This window comes from Carassius carassius, chromosome 16, assembly GCF_963082965.1.
Source record: "Carassius carassius chromosome 16, fCarCar2.1, whole genome shotgun sequence".
Taxonomy (NCBI): Eukaryota; Metazoa; Chordata; class Actinopteri; order Cypriniformes; family Cyprinidae; genus Carassius; species Carassius carassius.
The window spans coordinates 4,557,617-4,576,192 of NC_081770.1; the positions used below are offsets into that span (position 1 = coordinate 4,557,617).

An 18,576-nucleotide genomic window follows, 5' to 3' on the forward strand; every position below is an offset into this window, starting at 1 on the left:
CTGGTTTCTGGGTGTTTTTGCTGCTCATTTTTTCTTATTTGATAATTGAACATTATATTGTTTAAGTAGGGTTCATTTATTTGGGACAGAAGGACTATGAACTTCACCTCCCTGTTCCTGTTTCTTTTTTCAACACCTCCACAAGACATTCGGTGCCTCCGCAGAAAGGATAAGACATGGAAATATTTGCTAGAAACGTGAGAGGGTGGACCGGTCTGAAATAGCTTTTATTCAAGACAAAACTGGGTCATATCCGTTTAGATTGTGTCCAAATTAATTTCTTGATGAAGGGGGGAAAAATGGAATTGATTCCTCCTCTTTGGTCTCTTTGTTTGTTTGTTTGTTTGTTTTAAAAACCAAATAAGTCTCAGAATCAGACACATTGCTTTGGCATGACATTACAGATAAATACACAGCTCACCACCGAAATTTTGTTTGTTTCTGTGTTATTCACCAATATCATGAACTAAACAGCCAAACAACAAGGTCTTTTCAAACCCTTCATGCAGTGATTGCAACTGCCAACAAAGAAACGTGACTTAACAAATGTGACATTGCGCCCTCTGCTGAAACTCTAGCAGACCTGCAGTTCTTAAAAACAACCTGTGGCTTTTGTTCAGAAAAGCATGCTACCATACTACTCATACTGTTCCTGCAGTACTCTGTACATTTACTCTGCAAGGTAAGCTAATTTTCTGTATGACACAGATAAAGCAAAGCATGCTGAAATAATCTAATGCCTAATGATGAAATGGATATAAGCAGCTAAAAATTACAAAGCTGCTGACAACAATCTAGCATTGCTCTAACAACTACACAGAACAACCTAGCAACCCGCCAAAACACTGTAGGAACTGTCAGAACACCCCCAAAAAACACCTAAAACAACCTGAAACATTTAGCGACCAGACAAAACACTAGCAACTGTAGTCAAACACTCCAGAGATGGCCTAGAAACCAGAAAAAAAACCTAGAAACCACCTAGAACAACCTAGTAACTAGTTAAAACATTCTAAAAAACTCCCACTAACCAGCCAGAACACCCCAGTAACCTATTTTGAACCACCTAACAACCAGACAAAACATGCTAGGAACTGCTGTAGTCGAACATGCTGGAAACCCGTCAAGAAAACCTTAGAAACCATCCGGAACAACATAGGAACCAGCCGAAACATAGTAGCATCTGCTTAGCAAACAGCCAGAGAACCACAGAAACCAGCTAGAACAACTTAGCAACCAACCAAAACACTCTTGTAGTCTAACACGCTTGAGACATCCTAGAAACCAGACAACTCCCCCCACCCCAAAAACCATTTAGAACAACAGCAACTGCCTATCAACCCAACAGAGAACCCAAGGACAACCTAGCAACCAACCAAAACACTCTAGCAATAGCCTAGGTGTAACCAACTAGAACAACCCAGAAACAATTGCTAGAGTTCTTTGATTGGTTTCCAGGCAGTTTCTAAAATGTTTTGGCTGGTTTCTAGGCAGTTTCTAGAGTTTTTTGGAATGTTCAAGAGGCAGTTGCTAGAGTGTTTTGGTTTGTTGCCAGGCAGTTGTTATTTTGTTTTGACTCGTTGCCAGGCAGTTGCTAGAGTGTTTTGGTTTGTTGCCAGGCAGTTGTTATTTTGTTTTGACTCGTTGCCAGGCAGTTTCTAGAGTGTTTTGTCTGGTTGCAAGGCAGTTGCTAGAGTGTTTTGATTGGTTGCTAGGCAGTTTCTAGAGTGTTTGGGCTGGTTTCTATGTTGTTCTAGGTGGTTTCCTGTGGCAAACATGTGAAATTAAACTGCTGTTTTGCCTGGTTCTGAATCAGTAGTACATTGAGAATGTAGATGAGGTCAAATGTGATTTCACGAGTGAATCTCATGGGAAAGTCTCTCGCTATGCTGTGAAATACGGCGTCCCTGGCCGTGTGCCCTGCTGCCCTGCTTCTGTTGCTGTCGGCCGTTGGAGGGGCACTGAGAGGGAGACCACAGCCGAGTGCTCTCAGTGGTCGAATCGCTGGCACTGTTAGAGGTTCAGCCTGGCACACGTCCAGTTCTCATTCTCTCAATTATAGCTCAGACATGTGAGCTGAACTGAGATGGGATTGACAGAACAAAAACTAAAAACAAACAAAAAAAACACTTATGCTTTGTACCTTTACTCTAAGTGACCACAAGTTTTATTTGTATTTTTTTATTTATTTTTATTAAGCTCATGGCTGCAACTTATACTTTGCAAGTATATACTGAACTTTACAACAAAGCAGATTCACCTCTTTAAATTGAGATCTTATATGTCTAAGCAGTTGCTAGGGTATTCTGAGTGGTTGGTTGGTGCTTGCTAGTAGTATTACTGGCTGGTTGCTGTGGTGTTGCTAGGTGGTTGCTGGGTTTTATGGTGTTGGTTTATTGCTGCTAGATGCTGCTAGAATGTTTTGGCTGGTTGCTAGGTAGTTGTTCAATGGCTGTTTTTATGCTGGTTGCTGGGCACTTGTGAGAGTTTTTCGGCTGGTTGTTAAGCAGTTTTTAGAGAGTTTTGGATTAATCACTAGGCAGCTGCTAAATAGCTAGTTGCTAGGTACTTGCAAAGGTGTTTTGAATTGGTTACTAGGCAGTTGCTATAGTAGCCGGTTTTTTGACTGCCGCTAGGCACTTGCTTGAGTGTTTTGGCTTGTTGCTAGGCAGTTTCTAGAGTGTTTTGCCTGGTTGCTAGGCAGTTGCTAGAGTTTATTTAAATACCATTGATAAATCAGATATAAGGTTAAATTAGTAGAGAGAAAATGCAGCGAATGGCATTATGAAGCTAAACAGCTGGCATTATGTAAACTCACATACAGAGAATATATTATACATAATAAGGCTATCCTGAAGGTTTGCAATGCATACATTGGCTTTTGGCCACATATATTGCATTTAGATTTAATGCCCTGGAGTCTGGGATAACATGCATGCTAAAAGCCAGATAAAACACATGCAATGCATTTTACAGGACTGTCATTAGATGGAACATAGACAAGAAGAAATGAACCGTGCAAATTGTGTTTTCGTGTGCTGTGCACAATATCCTGAAACAGACAAGAGATGAGATCGTCAAGAGACTGCAAAGAATTATTAATAAACATAAGGGCTGTTTTCTTCCGTTTGAAATCCCGGCTGATATGAAAACAGACAGATTCATTGTAAGGAGCCAGACGGACAGGACTGACGTACATTCCTCTCTTAAATGGTGCTGGAAGTTGGCAGAACTTTTACTCACCTATTGGTAATTTTTCTTGGCAAAACATATAACAGGAAAAGGGGAAAGTATGCGTGCCATTGAGAGTTTTGAATCAAAATAATAATGGTATAAACCTGGTTGTGTATTTCAAACAAATCTTGTTTAATTTTCTAATTGATTGACAGATATTCAAGTTTAGTATTCATGGTAAAACTCTGTTATCCAAATATAGGAACAATTTATATGCAATTAAAATACATACAACTAAAGATAGATAGATAGATAGATAGATAGATAGATAGATAGATAGATAGATAGATCATATGTTAATCTAATGGTCAATAGGGGGCGACTATACATGGATTTGTTGAAAGCAAAGCACCTTACAACATGTTTCCCTGATGGAGAGAAACACGGAGGAGATCTGCTGCTAAAAGCGTTTTCTTGGATTCTCTCGGCTCTGGGATAATTGAACAAATGCACGACCTATTTTACTCTTGGAAGCCGTTGAAAGACTTGGAAACAGAGGTTGATGTGGTGGATGTGAGTTGATGTCGACATCTGGAGCGGGTCGCGCGCATTCCTTCGAATATTCGCCGGTAGAATCAGCGCGAGCGTTTGTTTTCATTTAGATCTCGAGCGATCATAATGACGCTGGATGCTGCTCACATTGAAGAGTGGGAATAAACAACGCAAAGACGCATAGAAGAGGAAGAAGAGGCCTGTGTCCTGCATTAATCAATACACGACATTCTCCATCACTGAACCATGGACAGGTAACGTAATAACCACGTTTTAAATGATAATTATAATCGCGTATGTCATTCACTAACATAATAATTCGGCACTTAGATAACATAGCCGTATACGGACGACATTTCTCTCATTGTTTTTTGCCTTTATAACAAAATGTACTGTTATTATAGTTCTTACTACATTTTGGTAATAAATCATGAATAATAATTGATTTTGACGATTTCTGACGTCTTTTCTAGATTTATTAGTGAGCTTATATTTTTCTACCGTTACATTTTGTTTTAAAATCATTGTGGCCTCTATTCATAATTTTATTGCGATTTAATCTGTTTATGTGTACAGTATATTCAACCTGAAAACGTCAATCGCTTTCATGTCACGGAGACCCGTTAACCCTTTCCGCGGTCCTAAATTAAAGTTTAGAAAACACATTTCTGGAAATGTTCTCTGTTTTATTTATTTTATTTAAACTCACCTGTCGGAGTGCTGTATTTATCATATAGCAAGTGCTCAAAATGTATGTTTTAAAGCAGCATTTTGTGTTAAAATTGACAAGGCTGTGTCTTTAGACGATTATAGATATAATTTTGTATTTTAGATATAATTTACAATTTTGACCAATTTTCTAGATTAATGAGCGAGTTGGCTTGTTTTCATTTTGTTTTACGACTAATATTATGTCGTCTATGCATAGTTTTATTGCCGTTTCGCTTGATTTGTTGTAAATACTCGGTTTGATCTGTAATCTCTGAGGAGCCCTGACGTCACGGAGGCTGTTTAACCCTCTCGCGGACCCAACAAAACACATTTCTGGTAATATTGTCTATTTTCATATGTTTTATTAAATAAATTCATCCGTCCAGTTCTCAGAATTGATATTTTAAAGCAGTAACGTTAGTCAACCCCAAAATTAAAATTCTGTCATTAGTATTTTGTTGCAATCTAGCCTGATTTGTTTAACCTGTTTTCCTAATAAATGTTGTTCAGTTGCTTTGACACAATCTGTTTTGTTAAAAAAAACATAACTATATAAATACAGGTAACTTGACTTGACTTGTCAATATAACCGTGACCGCTAATCGCGTTGGAGTCATGACGTCACAGCATGTTTAACCCTTCGCGGGCCTAAATGACTGTTCAGAAAACACATCTATTTATTTTAATTAGTTTTATTTAAACTCACTGTATTTGTATTTCACTGTATTTATATCACTCTGTATTTCTTAACGCTCAACATCAGTAGTTCAGCCATTATGGACCATTCTGTTACTGTTATGAGAGTTTGTTGTTTACTTGATAGTTTGTCTACTGCTGACCGAATTTGATCTGTTCATGGTTTATGTGCTGTAATAAGCGCTAACCTTCTTTTTTGCCGTTTGTAGATTAGAGGAACTTGTGAACCAGTGGATGTGGAGGCAGGATTTCTGGCTTCCTCCTGGCGTCACATGGAAACACATCTCTGAAGGGACGGCGGACGGAGGTCGGCATCCCGTACCCCGAGACCTGCTCATCTCCCTGCCCTTGACCCTGGGTTTTATTGCACTGCGGTTCGTCTTCGAAAGGTGATTATCAGTATTACATCTACTGTATATTCACCTTTTAACAGTATCATTACTGTAAACACTAGCGGATTGGGTTACTAATACACCGTTTGGGTTTTCTCTTTAGTGCGCTTAGGATGCTATTTAACTTTAACCGGGATGTGTTATTCAACAGTTTGTCTCTGAATGATCGAGGCTGTGGATTAGTGTGTCAGTTTTGACAGAATGAATATAGAGCATTGTTTTCCCACGGTTTTGTTGTCAATATTTCCTTGTGACAAAAACCATTGGTGCAGGCTGCTGTTTTTAAACTGTGTCCATTGTGCTTTTGCAGCGACTGGATACTTAATGCACTTGTTTATTTTTTCTATTAAAGAAATGTTTGTTAAATCTGTGTTTATTTTTGTTATGGGCAAATCTTACTCAGAAACAATCGTTTCGAAAGGAAATCAAGTGAAATAACTAGGAAATTATACAATGCATAGAAGTTATTTTAATATAGATGTATGTTGTTTATATACATGTAGTTTATACAATGACACTCACACATTCAATGTTTATCTACAATATAAATATGTAGATATTTTGTATACGTGTATTTTTTGGATTAAACGTTTCCCAATCATTTCTCATAATATTAATCTCATATATATATATATATATATATACATACATATTTATAAAAAAAATATGTATATTTTTAACATTGTCGTATAAAACATATATAAAGCAGTACTATATAATACTATTTAATTTTTATTAAGTACATATTTTAATTATTTATTATAATACTATATAGTTAATAGTTATTTAAAAATGCAAAAATGTATTTTAGTAATTAGTAATTTACCAAACAAATTAATTAATACAACTTTTACATTAGTTTGCTTTCATTTTAAATTTTTATCTTTGAGTTGCGTTTTCACTAAAGCACAAGCTTGACACCGTTTTGTTTCATTTGTAGGGTTACGTTGAGTATATCATGTTTCAGTATAATTAAAATGACCATTTAAAGTGCATTATTATTAAGACAATATTCTTAAAAATCTAAAAACAGGTTTGCATTACAGTAGTGAGAATTAATTTAAGCAGGTGCAGTGTATTTTAATAGATGCAAAACCGCTGTGTGTCGTGACACAAGGAGAAGCTATTTAATATTTAATGAACAGCATTGTTATGGACCAATGGCATTCTCTGGTGGGCGGGGCTACACAGCATATCACAGGTCATATTAATTTCTGTCTTATTTCAATTGGTTATGTGATGAAATCTGACCTCTTGGCTGTTTATTCACTCTTATATTACAGAGTCATGAAGTTACTCTGCTGGTCTGGAGGAGCGAGTCAAGTGCAGACCTGCTGTGTATATATATATATATATATATATATATATATATATATCGCAGAAAGGGCATGATTGACTCTGTTTTACAATGCCAGCTGTTTTTCACATCGCTCCCTTTCTTGCCATTAACTCATCAAAACTGGCCACTTCTCGCTGTACAGCGTCTTGTGCTTGATTATAGATCTTGAGTTACAGACGGTTTCGGGTGTCGCACCCTTGAGTACCTGTGTGAGTCACATTTGTCTCTGTCTGTGTGTTGCAGTGTTGTGGCTCTGCCGTTCAGCCGGTGGTTGGGCGTCCGGGACAGGGTTTGGGTGCGTGTCACACCCATCCCGAAGCTGGAGGTGTTTTACCTGCAGAAGAAGCATAAACCGTCACAGGTTAGTGAGTCACATGAGCGCCTGCCCTCTGTGACGTGTGATTTAATACTGGACATCCACACCTGAGGATCTGATCCACAAAAACAACATGCACAAAAACATTGGGTAAAATGGCCCTTTTTAATTAAATGGGACTGTTTACTTATTAATTATATTATTACAAAATCATTACAAATTGTTTCAATTTTTTTGACAATATCATTACAATATTGATATACATAATATATAATACATTATAATATTCAACATTTATAATAATGTAATTTTTAGATAATTATTAATGATTATGATACATAATGTATATTTATTAAGGTAATTAATACATTATTAAGGTAATCATTTATATATATATATATGATATTATATTATTATATAAGTCACATACACAGAAAAACAATATATATATATATATATATAAATTTGATACACAAATAATACATTTATAGTTTTTAAAATATAAAAACAATCTTTTTATGTATAAAATTATTATAGAGGGCCAAATCACTATTAAATGACATTAAAATACATCATTAAATATTTACAAAAACATTTAAAGAGTTTACGTTTCAGTAATTATTAAATCAACCAACAAATGAATAAATGTCCTTTGTATTCCTTTTTTCATTTAAAGCAAAAAATTGTGACATTGCGAGTTAATTTTTTATTTTTAACTTTACTTTTAACATTCATTGAACATTTAATTTACAGGGCTTATATTGTTTTATATATATATATATATATATATATATATATATATATAAAAAAATACAGTATAATAGTTAGAAAACGTTACTTTTAGCATACCAGCCAATTTTGACATATCACTAAATTAGCTTCAAAGTAAAATGGAAAGAAACCCTTTTAGTTTCCCCGTGTCTGTGTTTGTTCAGAATGATTTGCTGGTTCTGGAGAAGCACTGTGGACTTACTCAGCATCAGATCCAGACCTGGCTGCGTCTCCGCCGAAACCAGGACCGACCCGGCAACACCAGGAAGTTCTGTGAAGCCTCGTAAGCCTCTAGAGTCTGCTAAAACTCACAGCAGACGTCTGCGATTGATTGTGTTTGCATTTGATTAACATGAGCTTTCCTGTGTGCTTCCTCAGCTGGAGGTTTGTGTTTTATCTCATCGCGTTCTCAGCTGGTCTCGTCTCGCTCATTAACGTGAGTATCTCCATTAAGCTGGGGTTTCTCGTTACAACGTGCAGCGTTCGGTATTGTAGCCAATCACAGGGATCTCTGTCGAAAAGCAATGAATAAATGTAACAGTATTTTAAAATATTAAATCAATTATTATTTAATTTTAATCGCTGTACTACTTCAGCTAATGAGTGATCCTCTGCTGCCATCTACTGGATATAATCATAATTTCATGTAACTGTCGTCTCAAAAGTCTTTGTTTTCCACAAGGATTTGAGAAATTTACCTTTGCAGGTATTGCACTTTCTCCAGTAAGCACAAATCAATAGAATGTGGACTCATACATGGTTTATTTGACCTCATCTAGAGTTCTTTTTTACGTTGATTCTGGCATCCAACATCAAATAAAGTTTTTGATACTATTTTGTTTGATTTAATTATTTGTATTTGTATTTTTTGCATTTCTTAATATCTAATACACTTCATACACAAACATTATTGGTCATATAATGAATAAAAATGGGTGCATTTTACGCAGAACTTTCAAACATATAAATTCACATGGAATAATTTTTGTCAAATGTTGTTTTTCAGATGCCGTGGTTTTGGGATCATCGGGAATGCTGGCGCGGATACCCAAGACAGGTCCGTAACAAACGGCTCTCCACACACATTCACTTCCTGCTGAACAATCCCAGGAACTTGAGATTAGGCAGAAATCGGAGGAACTAGTGAGCACAAACAGTGTTATTTGTGATTTGGTGTTTAGGTCGTAGCAGAAGCTCAGTATTGGTATTACATCGTGGAGTTGTCCTTCTATCTCTCCCTTCTGCTCTGCGTATCGGTGGACATAAAGCGCAAAGTAAGTTTCCTAAAATTTTGTGCGAAATCGAAAGATCTTAAAATCGATGAATTGTGGGTAAATGTTTGTTTCGGTTGTGTAGGACTTCAAAGAGCAGATCATTCACCACATCGCCACCATTTTTCTCATCGCGTTCTCGTACTGTGCGAACTACGTGCGCGTGGGAACCCTGGTGATGCTCGTCCACGACTCTTCTGACTTCCTGTTGGAGGTAAATCTGATTGGCCGCTCTGTCAGCTTCCATTGTGACATCGTGGATTTAGAGCTCAATTAAATGTTTTATTTTTTCACAAATTCCATGTTAATTTTTATGGGGTCCATTTCGTTTCTGTTTTTCCTTGTTTTAATCCTTTAATCTCCCTTTTAATGGTTAAATTAAAATACAATTTTGTCACGAAAACTCATGTCTAATCAACTGAAAAATGATGAAACCTATACAATTTAAGAACAATGTATTAAAAGTTTTACTAGCATGAAATGCATTTAATTTTCCCCAAGATATTTTGTTTATTTTTTTATTAGCTTTTAATGGTTCAATTAAGGATTATTAATCAATAAGCATGTTTAAGTAAGTAAATAATAAAAAAACTTTTTAATATATATATATATTTTTTTTTTTATAAAAAAACTTTTTAATAGGGCACTATGAAATCTTTTTTTTCCAGATAATATGATCTTTATAAAAACATTTGTGCTTTAATAAACAAATAAATTAATTATTTAATACACACATTTCTGGTAAATGAAGGCATAAAACTTTTAATTTAATTTATCATTTAATCAAACAAAATTTTTATTTTGGCAAACAGAGTGCTGCACAACAGAGGATTATTGTTAAAACTAAAACATGGACAAACATTTTTGATTATTCCTTTAATAAAAAAAAAAGTTTTAATAACAATTTTAATAGCAACAATTTTATGGTTATGTTTGCTGTCTTTTTTAATTCGCAAACTCTACCTAAGGTAATTTGAGTTCATTGCAGAACTTTTTAACATATCGATACTGAAAAACGGGATTCAGAGAGTATTTCCTTTAGGAGATGTTCTTTTTGCTTAAAGGGTTAATAAATACTAGAAAATACATAATGGATGTATTATTTTAACAAATGATAAAGATATATAAAGAAATAACTAATGTTTTGTTTTTGCTTGATTTGCAGTCTGCTAAGATGTTCAATTATGCTGGATGGAGAAAAACCTGCGATGCCTTGTTTGTTGTTTTCGCCGCTGTATTCTTGTTAACTCGTCTGGTGGTTTTCCCATGCAGGTAAGAACTTAATCAGACTTAATTTCATTTAATGCTGATTTCAGATCATTTTGAATGGGTCTTCTCAAAATATAAGACTTTGACATGGCTAAAATCTTCTTATGATTTATAAACCGTATTTTGGTTTATTTCCAGAATCGTCTACACAGCTGTGGTGGATTCGTTGGAAGTCTTTCCTCCGTACTCTGGTTATTATTTCTTGAACGGCCTGTTGCTGGTTCTTCAAGTCCTGCACATCTTCTGGGCTTGGCTGATTCTTCGAATGGTTCACAAATTTCTCTTTTTAGGCAAAGTGAGTATCTTAAGAGTTAAGTTTATAAATGAGGTTATGCCTCAATTTCCTAACAAACGTGTTTTAAGGTGGAACGCGATGAACGGAGTGATGAAGAGAGTGAGGCTGATGAAGAAGAAGATGAAGGTGGAGAAGAAGAACAAAGCTGTGAGCAGAAAAAGGGTGCCATTAACTCTAAATTAGCGTTGTTGGCCAATAACTGTGTTCTGAACAATTTGACGAATCAGAGGCAAAAAATGAATAGCAGAATGCCGAAAGCCAGGTAGTAATTCTATTTAATGTATATAAGCTTGTTAAACCATCTCTACATTTCTTGGCTTATATTGTCAAGGTCCTTCTGTAATTTCAGACCACTGATGTTTTGTTTTCCTGAAAACATAGCGCTTAGTAGATTGCGTCAAAAACTAAAAATACTACTAGTTTGTATTATTACATTACCATTGGAGTATATAGGTTCAACTTGAATCAATTTGTTTAAAGTTAGTCTAATTGATTATAGTGCATTGACTGAGTAGCACTTAAACTCAGATTGAAAAGTTTGCACACATTAAAATGGTTCATAAACAGACATCTTAAGTATTTAATTGTTGATTAGTTTACTAATTCTGCAACTGTTCATTATGGAACAGTGATATTTAAAAAAGAAACGAGTCCGCTTTCCTGACTAGAGAGACCCACAACATTTAGATGCATTATTTTTAAGCACTTTTGTATTTGTATAGGTATTCTTCTAGGTTGTGTGGAAATGTGTGAATTTTCTGCAGTGGCTGTTGTTTTCAAAATTGGTAGTGGTGGACCACTGGGAAAGACTTGCGGTGCAGTCTAGTGGTGAAATGTCCACTTGTCTTAGTGATTCTGCCACTGGAAGAATTTGTCGCAAGAAACTACTGGAGTTTGTTGTGTTTTGTTAGATGGCACTTTGGTTGAGCATTGCCTTACCAAATGAGTAATCATATGATTTCTCACTGGAGCATGTGCCTCGAAGTCTTAAAAGTCAAAGGGAATAGTTGAATCTGAGGAAGTCTATGTAGGCCCCTTGATTTATATAATCTGCTCCAAGGGCTAAAGGCAAAGTCTTTTTGTTGTTCTAGATGGTTCTAGAAAGTTTATTTGCACAGTAGCCATAACTGATCTTTCATTGTAAAACTGTGCATCTGTCTTTCACTGTTTTAAAAAAAATCTGTAAGCATTTTCCTCTTGTTTTATTATTGGGATTTACCGTGTTTTTGAGTTTGTTAATGCAACATTTTGTAGCTGTTATGTTACTTGTGACAATGACAGAAGAGGGATATATTCTTATAATCTTAAATACTGTTAATGTTGCATACTTGCTTCTCATTTGACATTTTTCTGTGTGACCTTTTGAATAACAATAAAAATGTACACTTACATCACTGATAGTTCCTATAGAACTGTTCTAGACCCTACTCTGAAGTAGGAACCAATTTAGTTACCACAAACAGAGTTCCTTAAACAAATACGTTACTAGTTCCTGTGGTGTGAACATACAGTACCAAAAAGCCGGTACTTCTGCCAATAGTTCTAGGAACTATGAAGAGGTTCCTCCAGTGTGAAAGCGCCTTATGCTAACAAGTTGTGAAAGGTTAAAATGTATAGGCTCAGATGAGGTTGTTCCCTACTGCAGCCATGGATGACTGTGTGAGACACAGGGGTGGATGGGATTGCCACCTTCCACTGTAGGGGTGAAACCGATACAGCAGCTGTGTTTCTTGCTCATACGGTCCACCGAGAACAAACAGGGTTTCTCTTGAGAGAGTTCTAGGCATGGACCTGCCCATAGTCCAACTGCTGGGCACGTTATTGTCCAGTCTACAAATGAGCTTAGCATGTGGGTTTGAACTGTTTATCTTGGTCAGAAGATCAGTAATGTAGGGTAAACTTAAGCAATCGGGCCTAACCAGACCCACCAGTTCCATGTAGTCCTCTTCCCAACTTGGGTGAAATGTTGCCCAGCCAAGGGCCACATCAAGAGCCAAGCCTTCCTTGGGAATGCTTAAGTTGTCACTAGCAAGGAGGTCAGCCATGCTTTCCTTCAGATGGAACATAAAGTCTTGCTTGGGAGCTAAGGCAGGTAGGTGTGTTAAGGCTGCATCCCTTGCTTCTGCATAGAGGTCCAGACAGCTGAGCTGCCGAGCATAGGCTTCATTCTCAAGCAGTTATTAAGATACAATTGTCTTTCCAAGAACTTGCAGCAGAGTAGCCGAGCCCTATCCAACTGGAGGAAGTCTGCGGCCTCCAGAATGTCAAGGACATTCTTGCAGTCTAAGTGAAGCTTCAAGTTCTTTGTAAACTCCATTAGTGTGTGAAACTAACCACCGACAAAAATCAAGGCTCAGAATTAAGAACTTAGATGAGCCATTTGCCCACGGTTCACAAAGAACAGCTCCATTTCCACTTGCACTGTGTCAGGAGCGACATTGATGGCATCCTGATCTTCCTCAACTTAATCTTTCTTGGTTCCTAAGCTCTGATCAAAAGTACCTATATCTTGCTTTGCACAAGCCATGACTGTGCACTCCCAACTCTCACTTTTCTGCTGAACTGTGTCATGTGACAAGTTATATCCTTGCTCTAACCTGTCACTATCTCTCCATGGGAATGGGGTCAGCAAGCAAATAAAAACAAGGGCTATATTATCTTGGTTTAAGTGCTAGAGAGAAAAAAGTGCACAAAAAACTTTTGTGAATATTTACGGCATTATCTTTTAAGAATTGTTGAGTTGTATTTGGCATTAGTCTAAACATCAGGACTTGTGTATGTGTATGTATGCAAGTTTTGTCAAGTCAGTACCACAACAAAACACAAGGGGTAGATGTTGGGCAACTGGACATGTCTAACCTATATGTCGGGTATATTACTTTGGGAGTTTACTGCTTTTGAGAATTGTGAAATATATCTTGAAATATTGTTCTATGGCTTGAGTGTTGTAACTAACAAGGAAACAAGCATGATTTTTGTGGCCCACCTCTTTTGTGGCATCTATGTCAGGTGGAGGAAATTCCTGATTCTTCACTTAACCCTCACTTAATCTTGCTCTGTTCTTAAGCTCGGGCCATAAATCAAGCTTAGAGTTAGTTCTGGCAGGTCACGTTAGTTAAGTTCACATCAGCTGATCCACATCTACCTATAGGGATGCAACACCTATCACAGTACCAATATATAATATCACTATATAAGACTCAGCACTATCACCAGCTTTTGTGTTGCTCAACAGCTAATTACCCTCCCCCATCCCCAACTCCTCCTCTATCAGTCAGGATTCAGCTCTCTGATCCTCCTTTGAATCAGAAGGCTTATTTCTAGATTGTTACATTAAATTATTGATCTTTTATGATATCTGCAGTACATTTATGTTGGTTCTGTTCTGGGGGGTTATTGCTGCTCTCCGTGTTCTTATCCATGCTAGTCTGCATGGATGTGCAGGGAGTTCTTTCCCAGAACAGAACAATACTACCAATCCAAAACTCTATGCTAGTTTTCAGTCATCTTTGACTTTAGTGGTCCTGACAGAGGTACCTACTTCTAGCTTGATAACAAAAAAGTCTGACACCCATTAAAAATGAAATGGGTTTTTCCAAAAGATTGCTATTCTCCCCGTCGGGGAATTGAACCCCGGTCTCCCGCGTGACAGGCGGGGATACTGACCACTATACTAACGAGGAAGAGCTGGAGACATGGCCAGTAGATGGCAATATATACTTACACTTGAGTGTACATAACATTTACTGAAAATTGTTCCAGTGCTGTGGTCTATGGTCCTGAATCTCAGTATGCTTCCTGGTGTTCTGCTGACCACCGCAAACAAAACAAAAAAAGGCTCCAAAGTAGAGACTCAGCTGGGCCAAATGCTCACGGTTCACAAAAGATACTATCCCTCCATCTGGAGCACTACGTCAGAAGTAATAAGTACAGAAACCTGATCCTCCTCAACTAAATCTTTATCAGTTTCTAAGCTCTGGTCCAAATTCTTGTTTTGTCCAAGTCAGTACCACAAGGGGTAGATGTTGGGCAACTGGACATGTCTAACCTGTAGGGTATATTACTTTGGGAGTTTTACTGCTTTTGAGAATCGTGTGGTATGATCTTGTCCTATAATGAAATCTGAAGTTCTAATGTTTGATTTTCAGTATAAATACACTATAACAGTGTAAACAGTTCTGATTGGCTGTTCATATTGCAAAGGATTATGGTTAAATTCCGTTGCCTTCCCACCCTTTTGCCAAAGTGTTGTAGGTTTATTGTCTTTTTTGAAGCAATACAGTTTAAGTTTTGAGTATATCTCAGAACAAAAAGTTCATTTATCTTGAAATATTGTTCTATGGCTTGAGTGTTGTAACTAACAAGGAAACAAGCATGATTTTTGTGGCCCACCTCTTTTCTGGCATCAATGTCAGGTGGAGGAAATTCCTGATTCTTCACCTAACCCTTAATTAATCTTTCTCTGTTCTTAAGCTCAGGCCATAAATCAAGCTTAGAGTTAGTTCTGGCAGGTCACGTTAGTTAAGTTCACATCAGCTGATCCACATCTACCTATAGGGATGCAACACCTATCACAGTACCAATATATAATATCACTATATAAGACTCAGGACTATCACCAGCTTTTGTGTTGCTCAACAGCTAATTACCCTCCCCCATCCCCAATTCCTCTTCTATCAGTCAGGATTCAGCTCTCTGATCCTCCTTTGAATCAGAAGGCTAATTTCTAGATTGTTACATGAAATTATTGATCTTTTATGATATCTGCAGTACATTTATGTTGGTTCTGTTCTGGGGGGTTATTGCTGCTCTCCGTGTTCTTATTCATGCTAGTCTGCGTGGATGTGCAGGGAGTTCTTTCCCAGAACAGAACAATACTACCAATCCAAAACTCTATGCTAGTTTTCAGTCATCTTTGACTTTAGTGGTCCTGACAGAGGTACCTACTTCTAGCTTGATAACAAAAAAGTCTGACACCCATTAAAAATGAAATGGGTTTTTCCAAAAGATTGCTATTCTCCCCGTCGGGGAATTGAACCCCGGTCTCCCGCGTGACAGGCGGGGATACTGACCACTATACTAACGAGGAAGAGCTGGAGACATGGCCAGTAGATGGCAATATATATTTACACTTGAGTGTACATAACATTTACTGAAAATTGTTCCAGTGCTGTGGTCTATGGTCCTGAATCTCAGTATGCTTCCTGGTGTTCTGCTGACCACCGCAAACAAAACAAAAAAAGGCTCCAAAGTAGAGACTCAGCTGGGCCAAATGCTCACGGTTCACAAAAGATACTATCCCTCCATCTGGAGCACTACGTCAGAAGTAATAAGTACAGAAACCTGATCCTCCTCAACTAAATCTTTATCAGTTCCTAAGCTCTGGTCCAAATTCTTGTTTTGTCCAAGTCAGTACCACAAGGGGTAGATGTTGGGCAACTGGACATGTCTAACCTGTAGGGTATATTACTTTGGGAGTTTTACTGCTTTTGAGAATCGTGTGGTATGATCTTGTCCTATAATGAAATCTGAAGTTCTAATGTTTGATTTTCAGTATAAATACACTATAACAGTGTAAACAGTTCTGATTGGCTGTTCATATTGCAAAGGATTATGGTTAAATTCCGTTGCCTTCCCACCCTTTTGCCAAAGTGTTGTAGGTTTATTGTCTTTTTTGAAGCATTACAGTTTAAGTTTTGAGTATATCTCAGAACAAAAAGTTCATTTATCTTGAAATATTGTTCTATGGCTTGAGTGTTGTAACTAACAAGGAAACAAGCATGATTTTTGTGGCCCACCTCTTTTCTGGCATCTATGTCAGGTGGAGGAAATTCCTGATTCTTCACCTAACCCTTAATTAATCTTTCTCTGTTCTTAAGTTCAGGCCATAAATCAAGCTTAGAGTTAGTTCTGGCAGGTCACGTTAGTTAAGTTCACATCAGCTGATCCACATCTACCTATAGGGATGCAACACCTATCACAGTACCAATATATAATATCACTATATAAAACTCAGCACTATCACCAGCTTTTGTGTTGCTCAACAGCTAATTACCCTCCCCCATCCCCAACTCCTCTTCTATCAGTCAAGATTCAGCTCTCTGATCCTCCTTTGAATCAGAAGGCTAATTTCTAGATTGTTACATGAAATTATTGATCTTTTATGATATCTGCAGTACATTTATGTTGGTTCTGTTCTGGGGGGTTATTGCTGCTCTCCGTGTTCTTATCCATGCTAGTCTGCGTGGATGTGCAGGGAGTTCTTTCCCAGAACAGAACAATACTACCAATCCAAAACTCTATGCTAGTTTTCAGTCATCTTTGACTTTAGTGGTCCTGACAGAGGTACCTACTTCCTGCTTGATAACAAAAATGTCTGAAACCCATTAAAAATGAAATGGGTTGTCAAAAGATTGCTATTCTCCCCGTCGGGGAATTGAACCCCGGTCTCCCGCGTGACAGGCGGGGATACTGACCACTATACTAACGAGGAAGAGCTGGAGACATGGCCAGTAGATGGCAATATATACTTACACCTGAGTGTACATAACAATGACAATTTTTTTTTCAGTGCTGTGGTCTATGGTCCTTGATCTCAACATGCTTCCTGGTGTACTGCTGACCACAGCCAAAAAAAAAAGGCTCGAAAGTAGGGGCTCAGCTGGGCCAAACGCTCACGGTTCACACACACACACACACACAAAAAATGCTATCCATCCATCTGGAGCACTATGTCAGGAGTAATAAGGACAAAAAATGATCCTCCTCAACTAAATCTTTCTGAGTTTCTAAGCTCTGGTCCAAATTCTTGTTTTGTCCAAGTCAATACCACAACAAACCACAAGGGGTAGATTTTGGAAAGCTGAGCATGCCATATGTAGGGTACATTAGGTGCATTATATACATCTAGTATATAAGAGCAGTATATGAGACTCAGCACTATCACCAGCTTTTGTGTTGCTCAACAGCTAATTACCCTCCCCCATCCCCAACTCCTCCTCTATCAGTCAGGATTCAGCTCTCTGATCCTCCTTTGAATCAGAAGGCTAATTTCTAGATTGTTACATGAAATTATTGATCTTTTATGATATCTGCAGTACATTTATGTTGGTTCTGTTCTGGGGGTTATTGCTGCTCTCCCTGTTCTTATTCATGCTAGTCTGCGTGGATGTGCAGGGAGTTCTTTCCCAGAACAGAACAATCCTACCAATCCAAAACTCTATGCTAGTTTTCAGTCATCTTTGACTTTAGTTGTCCTGACAGAGGTACCTACTTCCTGCTTGATAACAAAAATGTCTGACACCCATTAAAAATGAAATGGGTTGTCAAAAGATTGCTATTCTCCCCGTCGGGGAATTGAACCCCGGTCTCCCGCGTGACAGGCGGGGATACTGACCACTATACTAACGAGGAAGAGCTGGAGACATGGCCAGTAGATGGCAATATATACTTACACCTGAGTGTACATAACAATGACAATTTTTTTTCAGTGCTGTGGTCTATGGTCCTTAATCTCAACATGCTTCCTGGTGTACTGCTGACCACAGCCAAAAAAAAAGGCTCGAAAGTAGGGGCTCAGCTGGGCCAAACGCTCACGGTTCACAAAAAAAAAATGCTATCCATCCATCTGGTGTTCTGCTAAACCCAACCCCAAAAAATCCCTCCATCTGGAGCACTATGTCAGGAGTGATAAGGACAGAAACCTGATCCTCCTCAACTAAATCTTTATCAGTTTCTAAGCTCTGGTCCAAATTCTTGTTTTGTCCAAGTCAATACCACAACAAACCACA

At 37.6% G+C, this 18,576-nt stretch overlaps 1 protein-coding gene, 4 non-coding genes and 1 pseudogene across 7 annotated transcripts in view; 1 reads left to right on the plus strand and 5 right to left on the minus strand.

Annotated features, from left to right (window-relative positions):
- Positions 1–3,634: 3,634 nt before the first annotated feature.
- Positions 3,635–18,576, plus strand: part of LOC132159474 (ceramide synthase 2-like) — a 32,472-nt gene continuing 17,530 nt past the window's right edge. The window contains exons 1-12 of one of the 3 annotated variants that reach the window (XM_059568995.1): positions 3,635–3,980; positions 5,343–5,522; positions 7,108–7,225; positions 8,116–8,234; positions 8,330–8,387; positions 8,958–9,008; positions 9,133–9,225; positions 9,308–9,436; positions 10,388–10,494; positions 10,630–10,786; positions 10,855–10,933; positions 11,509–12,177. In XM_059568995.1, the coding sequence (XP_059424978.1) occupies positions 3,973–3,980; positions 5,343–5,522; positions 7,108–7,225; positions 8,116–8,234; positions 8,330–8,387; positions 8,958–9,008; positions 9,133–9,225; positions 9,308–9,436; positions 10,388–10,494; positions 10,630–10,786; positions 10,855–10,933; positions 11,509–11,612 (1,203 nt within the window). In that variant the 5' untranslated portion in view covers positions 3,635–3,972 and the 3' untranslated portion in view covers positions 11,613–12,177. Of the gene's footprint in view, positions 3,981–5,342; positions 5,523–7,107; positions 7,226–8,115; positions 8,235–8,329; positions 8,388–8,957; positions 9,009–9,132; positions 9,226–9,307; positions 9,437–10,387; positions 10,495–10,629; positions 10,787–10,854; positions 11,073–11,508; positions 12,178–18,576 lie in introns of those variants that run through there. The other 2 variants (XM_059568996.1, XM_059568994.1) reach the window with 2 other exon arrangements.
- LOC132159046 (kelch-like protein 12) lies at positions 12,406–13,313 on the minus strand (annotated as a pseudogene).
- On the minus strand, positions 14,398–14,469 carry trnad-guc (transfer RNA aspartic acid (anticodon GUC)). The gene has a single exon. It is a non-coding gene; the product is annotated as a tRNA-Asp (tRNA).
- On the minus strand, positions 15,804–15,875 carry trnad-guc (transfer RNA aspartic acid (anticodon GUC)). Its single transcript has one exon. It is a non-coding gene; the product is annotated as a tRNA-Asp (tRNA).
- trnad-guc (transfer RNA aspartic acid (anticodon GUC)) lies at positions 17,208–17,279 on the minus strand. The gene has a single exon. It is a non-coding gene; the product is annotated as a tRNA-Asp (tRNA).
- trnad-guc (transfer RNA aspartic acid (anticodon GUC)) lies at positions 18,128–18,199 on the minus strand. The gene has a single exon. It is a non-coding gene; the product is annotated as a tRNA-Asp (tRNA).